The sequence below is a fragment of the Sinocyclocheilus grahami genome, unplaced genomic scaffold (assembly GCF_001515645.1).
Source record: "Sinocyclocheilus grahami isolate Dianchi unplaced genomic scaffold, SAMN03320097.WGS_v1.1 scaffold473.1, whole genome shotgun sequence".
NCBI classification, from domain to species: domain Eukaryota; kingdom Metazoa; phylum Chordata; class Actinopteri; order Cypriniformes; family Cyprinidae; genus Sinocyclocheilus; species Sinocyclocheilus grahami.
In genome coordinates this window covers 1513156-1525440 of record NW_015505652.1, presented here as the reverse complement: position 1 = coordinate 1525440, position 12285 = coordinate 1513156, and the positions used below count along the sequence as shown (strand labels likewise).

General features: G+C 37.2%; 1 protein-coding gene across 1 annotated transcript in view; it reads left to right on the top strand.

Annotated features, from left to right (window-relative positions):
• The first annotated feature begins 3488 nt into the window (after positions 1–3488).
• The window catches only part of LOC107553484 (visinin-like protein 1), a 31507-nt gene continuing 22710 nt past the window's right edge, over positions 3489–12285 (top strand). The window contains exons 1-2 of the mRNA XM_016235695.1: positions 3489–3820; positions 7222–7388. Of these exons, the coding sequence (XP_016091181.1) occupies positions 7227–7388 (162 nt within the window). The 5' untranslated portion in view covers positions 3489–3820; positions 7222–7226. The remainder of the gene's footprint in view (positions 3821–7221; positions 7389–12285) is intronic.

The following is a 12285-nucleotide window of genomic DNA, read 5'->3' as shown; positions in this document are numbered from 1 at the left end:
CCGCTTTGTTTGAGTCAGCGGCCACCCTTGTGCTACCATGTTTTTCCAGTGATAACAGAGCATCATAATCATCTACATGTTGAGTTTAACTGAGGTACCCTGTTGTCCTAAGCCATGGTTTCTATGCGGCCTGTTTTACACGGTTGAATCTCTTTTTGGAACAAAATCTGGAATATCAAATCTCAACCACAAAGGTCATGTCTTCAATTCGAGTCTTTGTTGTATCAGTATTCTCTCTGTGACATCTTCACATTCACATTCTTGCAACAGCTGTCTTTGGAGACTGTTACCCACTTCGAGCCACTGAATAGCAGGCAGCTGATTTTATCAAAGCTGACATATCGTCATCTTGATCTGATTTCGCTATAATTCCCTCAACAGGATTCAATGTGTATGCATCAAATTGTTGTGAGGTCATGTCTGTTGCACAAGACTGCTGTTGTACTTGACTATCATTGGATTTGGCTGTAGCAGTTATAGAGTGACACAAACTCTGAAATGTTTTCATTTGTCATAATAAAATATCATAATACCAGAAATGTCTGTTGCACAAAACATTCCAATGTACATACCATTCTTATTTGTGTGATATTAACATTAATTTGAACTCCATTACACTACAGATGGCATAGACCATAGAAGTACAGTGCGTTCAATGGATTGTTCTGTTGTTTAACAAAATATTGCTTGATCAGCTGACAAAACGTCTTTCAGAAAAACAACAGTTTTGAAAGTAAAGACTTCAAATCTATCCCGAGTTTACAGCCTCGTTTTCATCCACGCTAAATTCAATATGGCGTCTAGCCTGACTAAGGTCTGTTATGACATGATTATGGGATCCTGTTGCCACCAGGATTGTGTGACATTTTTAATTTCAAATCTACTTCTAAATTTGAATCGAGTTCACATTGCATTAACAAGAATTGAAAAGAAACTTTAAATAGTAACTAACAAGACAAACTTTGAATGTTGGCTTGACAAAGCTTTGTTTTTTAGCTTTATTAAGTCTTAAGTTTTCTAAGTTTAATGTGCCACCTTTAGAACTTTGCATTTAGTTAATATATTTCATCATATACATTCACATTATTCCTTTGAGGTTTGGTCAATTCCATTCAAACTCATTAATTGAAAGGGTGTTTGATGTGATTGCATGAGCACGCTTTGGCTGTCTGCATATCGTGATGTTCAAATGATGCGCAAGGCCTATTTGTCTAGCTACCAGCAGAATGGTAGCGATTTACAGAGTGATTAGGTAAACAGGAGCTGCTCTTCATTTTCTGCCATAATACTGAATTGATTAGCATGGTGTTAATACAGAAGCCTGCATTTTGCTTTAACACCCTCTTGTATTTTATGAATTTTGAAGACAAGTACATAGGATGATAAAATAGTAGCATATTCTGACAAGAGGACGCAGTGCATCAAAGAAAGTGATTTCACAGACTCTCTTCAATACAGTGTAAAACTGCAGGAGGTATAATAGAGTTGAGCATTTTGATTACACATTGAACTATACATAAATTATTCATGACATTTTGAAGAAGACACCTCCAGTTAATGTATGAATTCAAAACTAGTTTTGGTGCATAAAACAAAACATTCTTATAAGAAAGATGGTTTCAAAACTACTATTCCTTTCATGCTTTCCATCAAATAAAAACACAGCATAAAGCAAATTTTTCACTTTTCTGTTCTCGTCTGTTCCATTTGACACTTTTATTCTCAGTAGGTGGGTCATGAAACATTCTAGAATTGGTTTGTTTCAAAACAAGTTTTTCACTGTACTTTAACAGGTCGGTGACTGTTCCTCAGGCATATCTCCTTATTGATGCCTGCATTGGGAGAAAATCTTTAACTATGGTGCTGACTTCAACAAATGTGCAAATGACAAACAACACCCTGTAGATGTAGCTGAAAGGGTGGAAAATCTGCTAACTGCCTCGTAACTTTTCGACTTCTTCACATCGTCCATCACTCTGCTGTTGGGTAGGTGGAAAAGGTAAGCAAACAACTTAAAGGGACAAACTGTCATGGGACTCTACTGTCAGACCACAAGTGTGTTAGTGCTTTAAGAACCATATGCCACATGTCATTTTGAAGAAACCAAGAAAGAACCCACATCCTAGAGAAAAAGATCCATTGCTTCTATTTGTCCCCAGATACAGTGCCTGTCCTGTAATAATGATGAAAAATAGATCCGTGTCATTGCTAAGTTCTGATGTGAAATGACTGTGGTAGGGTCAATGTTATTGTACATTAAATTGAAGGGGAGAATGGGGCTGGTTGGCACAATTTTCATTCATTGTTATATCTCTGGCGTAACAAATGAAAGCTTATATAAAACAGACATGCCTCATAATACATTCTGTTAATGACTAATGTTATGTTACATCTGGTAAAAGTATGCACAGTGAAACATTAATCATTTTCAATCTGAAGTAACGCTACTCACATTTCTGACATATTTTTCATGATATATGATTAAGTTTACAATGCTTTATAATGTTTTAACACTTTTTACATGTAAGAATTAAGTTGATGCCAAAAATAGCCTATATAAAGTTGAAGCAGTTTTTGGGGGTATTTACACGGCGCCGGTTTTAACTAAAAATGTAAAACCTTTTATGTGTTTTGGTTGTCATTTACCGGACAACATTTTGGGTGTCCTGAAAATGTAAACTTTTGAAAACGGTTTCAAGGTGCGAGTTTTGGAAATCAATACCATATCATCTCTGTGTAAACTACAAAAACATGAATTTGTGAAAATGGTGACGACATGTGGATATGTACATGTTCAGTATATGTGTGCAGACTTGTGTTTCTTTACAAACTAACATTTCTGGCCTGGCATGTATAGGCCTAATATGTTTTTAGTCATTTTCGCAAATCTGTGTGATCAGGAAGTGTTTGGACAACGATGTTGTCTGTATGCAAAGCATTTCAAAAATGCTAAGGAAAAGCTTTTCTGTTTTTAGTACATTGACACATAACCATGCCTTTTGTTTCGAATATACAATTAAATCCTTTCAGCAAGGGTTTAAACGTTTCTGAAACTACAAAAGTGTACAAGTAATTCGGTCTCGTATTTCACCTTTTAAATAAACGCGCGAAATTTGGCCGAGTCTGAGGTAATTAGCAACAGCGGACGATCGCTGTTCGCTCGTTTTCGATACGATCATTTCACCAACAAGAATAAATACTGTGATTGTTTATAACTATTACTTTTCATTTCAGAAATATATGATATATAATAAGGATCAGTCTAGTTGGCGTATTTTCGCCCCACATTTTTCTTTAGAATTTTTATTTTTTTAAACATACCCCTTGAAAGCAATTGTATAAGCAACACGTTGGCTAATTAAAAATAATAATAATGATACAATAAAAAAAAAATTGAATACTAGAAATAACAAAGACGGAATGAGTGGATCTCAAAGACTTTCACATCTAGCTGACTTGCTGATGTCATTTTCTACCATTGCTCTATCCGAGTTCGGTCAGAGCGAGAAGAGGCACAATTTGCGCACACTCAAAAGAGCACACACCACAGCAGAGCTCGCGGAGCACTGTGAAAACACGAGATAGGTTGGTGGTGATGAACACAGACCGACGCTGAGCTCTACTGTATAGCTATAGCTTCACTTCGCCTCGAGCGCTGCGCGTGGACTGTCCTCGCTGCAGTAATCGCTGCGTCTCTCCCTTTCACCCCAAAAAAACCTCACCGCAGCTGTCAGCCGATTAGTGAGCACTTCCATCGCGTTTACCTTTTACAGTCGCCCGAAGCAGGAATCGTCAGACCTCCTTTTGGCTCTCTGTATCGGTAAGTTCCTATGACTATATGTTTTCGCTGGAATAAGAAACATTTCGAAAGTCGTTATGGGTTGACGTGACGATGGTTGAGCTGGTTAATCTAGCCTACCTGCAGCATTTAAATGCACTGATACATTTCAGAGGATGAAATGTGTATAATTATGAATACTGTTGTATAGACAAACCCCTTTAATCCACTTTATTGTGAAGATTATTCAAATGGACTGTTAGCAGTATATGCATCACTGTGTGGGGATTTTACAAATGCCATTATGAGTTAAAAACATCCCGAGGGGTACCAGAGGACACACTAGTAAAGTTGAGGTAAAAAAAAAAGTGATCTTGCCTTGTCAAGTAAATGGACAATAGTTGACAATGGCCCCAGGTGTACACGCCTGAGACAGCTGTGGGTCTTACATAGCTATCTAGTGTGTGTCATTCTAGGGCTAGGTGAGAAACATTTGGCCGCACAGGTTGGTGCATATCATTTATTTTGTATGCTTTTGACAGATTAGGGAGTCAAAAAAAACAAATGAACCTGAGCTGGATTATTTTTTGGAATTGTATTGTAATTTTCAACCAACCTGAAAGGATTCTAAAAGAATACAGAGTCTTAAGATTCAAATACAATCATTCTTTGATTCTTATGTCATCTCGTTATTGTGTTATGAACAGAATGCTTGTATTGCATTTTGCTTCTGTGCAGTTAAAGAAAACCTAAACTGGAGCTTTGAAATCCTGAACATTTCCTTTAAATTCATTTTGATGTCCTACAGGGGCAATTGTACTGCTTGTTCTAAATATCTAGTTTTAGTTTTGTGTTATGATGGAATCCTATAGGAATTTCCCATTAATATCACTTCCAGCAAGAAATTCCAACTTCAGGATTTTTCAGTTAGGAGGATATCATAATGCTGTGATATTGCTGTTTTATTGTTAACATTTTTAAATGACTTACTTGACCAACTGTCCTCACTGCTAATACAGCTTCTTATACGCTGCAGAATCTATGCAGAAATGACAGCATAGTGAAATTTTAAGCATGTATTTCCTATAATCAATTATCTGCAATCTTACACTCTCAAGGTCATACTGTAAAATAATGAAATAATTGAAATGTTTGTTATATAATGTGACTGTCTGAATAAGCTGGATGTGCTAAATCATTTGGCTGGCTAAATTCACGTGTGACATAATCTGTCAGGCTTGTGTGGATGGGAGCACTGTTATAATGAGTCGACTCGGGGTTTAAAACGCCTTTTGATCTCTGGACAGGGCTCAGTTTGCATAGTCATCATAATGGCTGCTAGTCGGTTCTTAGATGACACAAATGCTTGTACAACATAACACCTTGTTGTGTTGATCATAACACAGAATTTTCTGTAGTGCAAATATAAGATGAGCTCAACATATACACATGGTAGATCAGAATATGCTGTGTGCTCCACCGTGCAGGTGCTACTTTGGATGAACCACTGCTAGTCCTTGTGTACGCCAAAGATCAGTTTGATTTATCTGCATTACAGCAGTCGCGTGAAAAGGCAAAATCATTTTAAGAGATCGATTCAACCTGTGCAGTATAGTCACAGGGGACAGAGTATTCTCTCTGCTCTCCTGTTGCAGCAGAAATAGCACTGATGCAGCCTAAATGGAAAATGGAGTGGTCATGCCTGGTGCTGATCCGTGCTGGTTGCTGAGGAAATACATCAACTTCGCGCTGTGGATCGGATCGGCTTTCACCATGGACAGCCCGGGGTCGTCACATGTGGTTGCCGCGAGCCCGCCCGCTGCCGCTCACCCAAGCCGGCTTCTGCTCACTCTAGGCCTCCGGCCTCCGCTCACTCTAGCCCGCCTTGTGTTACGCTATGTTTCGTTGTGAAAGCGAAACTACTTTGTTTGGCCTTCCAAAAGAGGACACAACTAGAAATCAGTGGTTAAGTTGTATTTACAACACTGTTCCAGAACAGTTCAACCCAAATATTCTGATGTGTCCAGTGCATTTTATGGAGGACTGTTTCCTGATCCTGGTAGCGTAGACTACAATGCCGGCTGTTCTGTCTCACAGACTGTAAGTATGTTTTTTATATTTGAATTTGCCACTGACGATTCAAACACGAGTTTTGAGCAGTGTAGAGTAGCGTTTGTAGTTTGTAATTTCTCCGATCACAAATGTAGACATGGTTTTAAGTTTACGCGGCGCGATGCAATGCAACGCGTAAAAAGACAGTATGAGTCATTATAATCCGTAATTATGTCCCCACTGGATGCAACAAATGCCTTTTTTATAATGGGTTTTAAATGTTTTTGTCTTGTCGCTCAGGCCTGACAGGGCATCACAGTATGGTAAGGGGCGTAACATTTCCGTCACACGCTTGAGGTATTCAGGCCAATCACAACGCACTGGATAGCTGGCCAATCACGGCACACCTCGCTTTTCAGATCGATGAGCGTTTCAGAAAGGTGGGGCATAGAGGAGAAACAATAATGTACAGTATGTGGAAAATAATGTGTTTTTTTAACCTTAAACCGCATAAACACATTTCATTACACCAGATACACCAAATAATGTTCTTTTTAGCAGCATCATATGACCCCTTTAAGATAAAGAAGAAACCTTGAATCTAGACTTAGCTATAAAAGAACACCTTCTCGAGCTGGCACTTATTTAAACAAATGTATGGTCCATTCTGTGAAATGGGTTCCTTTTAATGTTTGATTTTGTAGGTGATTATGATGTGGGAAGTGAATGTGAGTTTTATAAGGTTTTAAATGTTCTGTCTGGGTTTATGAATACAAAAGTGTTTATATTTATACTAAAGTTTGGGGTCAGTAAATGTTTTGTATTTTTTGAGAGAAATGTATAATTTATTCAGTAAGGATGGTTTAAACTAGGGTTGCAAAGGGGTTGAAAATTTCCAAAAATTCCCAAAATTTCTGGAATGTTTCTGAAAATACTGTTCTTTTGAAATTTATATTCATCAAAGAATCCTGAGAAAAGTATCACAGTTTTCATAAAAATATTAAATAGCACAACTGTTTTCAACATTGATAAGAAGAAATGTTTTTGAGCACCAAATCAGCATATTAGAATGATTTCTAAAAGATCACGTGAAACAGAATACTGGAGTAATGATGCTGAAAATTAAACTTTGCCATCACAGGGAAAGATTGCATCTTAAAATAATAATACTTTCTGCCTTTTTGACCATAAATGCAGCTTTGGTCAGCATAAGAAACTTTAAAAAAAACGTACCAACCCCAACCTTTTGAATGGTAGTTTATGGGAGGGACCTAAATGGCCTCAGTTTTGTAGAACAACCTTTATACTGTTTATACAGTTCACGCAGTTAAAATGAACTACAGCTCCAGGCAGAGTGAGATCACAGCTATTTTGATTTCTGTGCCTTGCAGACACTATGGGGAAACAGAACAGCAAGCTGACCCCTGAGGTAATGGAGGACCTGGTGAAGAACACAGAATTTAATGAACATGAACTCAAACAGTGGTACAAAGGCTTCCTGAAGGATTGCCCCAGTGGCCGACTCAACCTGGATGAGTTCCAGCAGCTGTACGTTAAGGTAGGGATGCTAGTCGCTCTGTGATACACTGGCTTTTCGTTGGTCTTGCTCCAGACTGAAGAGGTCACTTGAGGAGTACATCATATGCGCCATGTGATTTACAAGTGGCTGGAAGAGCCCTCTGAGTCATTCAGTTGGATAGTCTGATGTATAACTGGCACCAAACTCAATTCAGATCTCCAGGGCTACGTTAGCTGGCTATTCATACGGCTGGCTTCTTTATGGCATGTCAAGCATGAACAGTAGCTGTCATAACGGGTTTGCTCTCTTTAGTAGTTTAGTCATTTAGATTTGTGAGGATATATATTACAGTTTTGACTGTCTGGCAAGGAAACATTTTGCTGCAGATAACACTTTGTCTGCTGAGTGTATCTACTGTACAGCTTGCAGTTCCAATTATAACATGACACTACCTGCTGCATAATATGAATATGAATTATGTGAAGACATTATGCAAGATAATTTCTACTAACAGCCAAAGTAAATAACCACACATCTCACAGCTCTGCTCAGACACCACAATGCTTTCAGATTGGCTTGAAATAAAAATAAATAACAGAAACCTGCTATAGGCCAAGCCTTTTAGGGATCAAGGATGGCAGGTTTTTACAGCAAAAGGATATCAATGAGATAGTTTTATTAAAATCCAAGGGAGAGGAAATGGATGACCTCGCATTAGCAGGGCACTGAGTTCTTGCAAACTGGACTGAATGATTGTTTGTGTGTGTGTGTGTGTGTCTGTGTGTGCGTGTGCGCTGGCTGACACACTGCTTGTGGCATAGCGATACTGGGAGGTGTTTTGTGATTGGCTTTGGTCAGTGATGAATCATCCTACTTGCTTTTTAATTTAACTAATGTGGCATGAGGTTTTTTAATTTAATTCATTTATTTATTTTTGTAAGCGATGCAGAATTACTGTTAATTTTCGACTTGTGTACCATTGCTTAATCTCGAAATTTCTTTATAAAAATTAGGGCTGGGCAAGTTAACGTGTTATTATCGCGTTAACGCGTTAATTAATTAATGCAGACAATTATTTTATCGCGCATTAACACAGTTGCTCACATTGCTCACTGGGTCTGAATACACACACAGACAAATCATGGGTCACAGGAGGGGTGGGATGTTGATCAGTACTGGCTTGGGATGGGCGTCATCCTGCGTCTCAACCAATGAGAGCATTTGGGGTGAGCCTAAGACTTCAGCGCTCAAATGAACATTCAAAAACCACTGTTCACTGTTATTTTTAACAGAAAAGAATGCAACGTGCTCATAATCACAACTTCATAAGTGGGAAATAGGAAGTTTCCAATAGCATGTGAAGACAGCAGAAAAGCACTCTCGCTCAGCACAGTGGAGTGCATCGTTTTGTTAACTTTGTGGTTTATTATTTTGAGTTGTTTGTGACGCGGTAACACACGGCCTTCTCACAATATATTGCTTTACAGATCTATCACTTTTGCCACTCAGAAATGTTCATGCAATCATGCTGCTCGTATCAGAAGTTCCACACTCCGGCACAGTTAGCACTCACACTACATGCGTAACGTGCCCGAGCCCAACTGAACTGCGCTCTGGCCCACCTCTTCCAACCGAGCCAGGGACGGCTAAATGAACCGCTTAGTCAAACGAACCGGGCTTTGGGGATCAAACGTGCTCGGGCACGGTTAAGATTGCCTAGTGTGAGTACACCCTTATTCTCCCGCATCCCGCACACACGAGTCTCTACCCGCCCGCACTCGCCCATCAAATGTTGTCCCGCACCGCACTCTGCTGCGTTGGGTCCTGTGGGTCCCGCGATAGTGCAGGTCTCTAACGTTAAGCCTAAGGCTGATTTATACTTCTGCATCGGACATTGTTGATACGGACTTGTTCTTTGCTTTGTTTTATTTTAAATAAGAAGGTGTAACATTAAAATATATATAAGTGCAAAAAACACACAAAACTCAAATACATATGGAGGGAGGGGTAGTAGCAGACCAATCAGAGCACTTGCAGTCTGCGTAGAATTAATGTGCTGTAACATTTTTGGAGAGGTGCACGTCAGGCTACGCTGTAGCCTGCATGCACTACGCACAGCCTATGGCGTAGGTTCAACACAGAAGTATAAATCAGCCTTTACTCAGAAGGTGCCTGTTATAATGTTATGATCAAGGCTCTGGACTCTACTGGAGCATAACTTGTTTTTCTATAACAAACTATAAAATATTTTCTATAAAAAATGTTAATTCCCTGGCAGTGGCAAATAGCTTTGGTTTTAAATTTAATTTGATTACATTAATGTTTAAGTTGTGATTTACAAGAAATACTTTAACTGCTACTATGTAAAATGAATACTGCTGTAAAAAATGCACCTTATTTGTTTAAAGTGTTTGCAAACCAAATGTTATTGCACTTTTGTTCATATAGCAGTACTTTTAAATGAAAAAGTGTGCAATACACTACTTTTTATTTCATTGAATTTTGTGCATAACAATGCGATTAATCGCAGAAAAATCATGCAATTAATTGTGATAAAAAATTGTAATCAGTGCCCAGCACTAATAAAAATGTAATAACATGTTAATAGTAAACAACATTTCTCATAACTAAAACTGACATAAAAATAATATCTATATAGACATATTTGAAAACAAAAAAATAATGAAAAAAATGACAAAAATACAAAATTACTAAAACGTTAACTAAAATTAACATCAAAGCAGAAAATATAAATTAAAAAAAATAAAAAAGTACAATAGTATCTGAATGATAATGAAATACATATAGCAGTACTTTCAAATGAAAAAGTGTGCAATACACTACTTTTTATTTCATTGAATTTTGTGCATAACAATGCGATTAATCGCAGAAAAATCATGCAATTAATTGTGATAAAAAATTGTAATCAGTGCCCAGCACTAATAAAAATGTAATAACATGTTAATAGTAAACAACATTTCTCATAACTAAAACTGACATAAAAATAATATCTATATAGACATATTTGAAAACAAAAAAATAATGAAAAAAAATGACAAAAATACAAAATTACTAAAACGTTAACTAAAATTAACATCAAAGCAGAAAATATAAATAAAAAAAAATAAAAAAGTACAATAGTATCTGAATGATAATGAAATAACAGACACACACACACACACACATATAAATATATCTTTTTATTTACAATATCAGCATGAACCAATATGTGTGGGTTTTCAGATATTTTATTTAGAATCTTTTTGAAAATGTATTTGTGGATACATTTCTTTCCTTACCACTTATCAGGTTTAAAGTATTTGAGATGCTATCTTTGTACCAGTATAGTTTTCTATAAATGTGGAGGCAATAATCTGAGCTCCTCTATATAGAGTTATAGAGGGAATAATTTGAGCCCAGAAATGAGCATGATTTGTATGGGCAAAGCTTGGGAGGCTGCTGGCATTGTCTTTCCTTCTGTTTTTGTGGAAGCCATATTGGTTGCTAAATTTAGCATCTTTTCAATGATTCATGCTTTTTCAATAATAGGTTGCCAGACTAGACTGGGGGTGAGATCAGTTCTATGGATAAATGAACCGCTCTCTGTATTGATATCTGCAGATATTTGATACAGTTTGTACAGTAATCGTCTTTGGGGTCAGATGGTGTTGATCACATAAATCCACCTATTGATAACAAGTGCATCTTAAACAATAGACATACAGAGAATATCAGGACAGACTATGAACTGGAATAAAATTACACTGCCTTATGTATTGATACAGGTGAACTTACAGAAAATTGTAATTAATGGAATGGAACGTGGAGTCGTGAAAAAGGCAGGCTATTTAAAGAGACATTATGTGGCAAATTTCCCATTCTATTCTTAGCATTTTACTCCATGGTAAAATACCTCAGTGCATATCCCTTCAGACTCCAGCAGTGCCACACTAACTACAGTATAGGCATGGGCCGGTATGAGATTCTGACGGTATGATAACCTTAGATAAAAAAAATATCACAGTTTCACAGTATCATGGTATTGCAATTACAGCTCTAATATATGTTATTTTTAAATGTCTGGGTAAAAAACAACAACTTTTTTTTCTCACTGAACACAATACAATTTATTTTTAAGAAACATAGAACATTTTGGAACAGTAAATATGTCAGGCTAAATAATTAAAATAAATAATTGAATTCTTCTTAATTTAATTAAGTGCAGTCACTTAAGTGAGCCTACACCTGCAGCTCAACAATAATTAGAACATAAATAAATTATTTTCTGTAAAAAAAAAAATCCTTCTAAATGTAAGAAAATGCAGTCACTTAAGTGAGCCTAAACCTGCAGCTCAATAATCAAAAGAATAAATCAAAACATAATTTCTGTAAAATAAAAAAAAATAGATGCAGTCATTAAACCTGCAGCTCAACAAGGTTTTTGGAGACATGCTCACTTTCTACACATGCCTCTTTCAATCCAAGTTATGATGCAGGAATGTTAACCTTTCCTGGATTAAGTTTGGCGCGGTGAGGTACGAGGATGTGTGCACATACACATAAGGAAAGAGAGAGCGTGAGTGGGTTACACACACACACACACACACACACACACACACACACACAGTCTTTCTCCGTACAACACTCAAAACAGTGGCAAAGGCACCTGAGAGCCAGCAGTTTGTTTGTTTTTTAAATGTCGTAACTCGTGATTTTGAACAGATGTAAACAATGGCAGGAGGCTTAAAAGTATAGACATGATACCAGCTAAATTTAATTATTGTACTAAATCGCAGAAACGCAGTACTTTAGTCTGCTATTCCTCGCTCTGTGAAGTAACATGAGGGAGGAAACTAGTTGATGCTAGCTAGATAATTAGCCATGTTATCTGCCTCGGTAGCAAGCCAAATAGTATTTATTTCAACACTGAAACAAA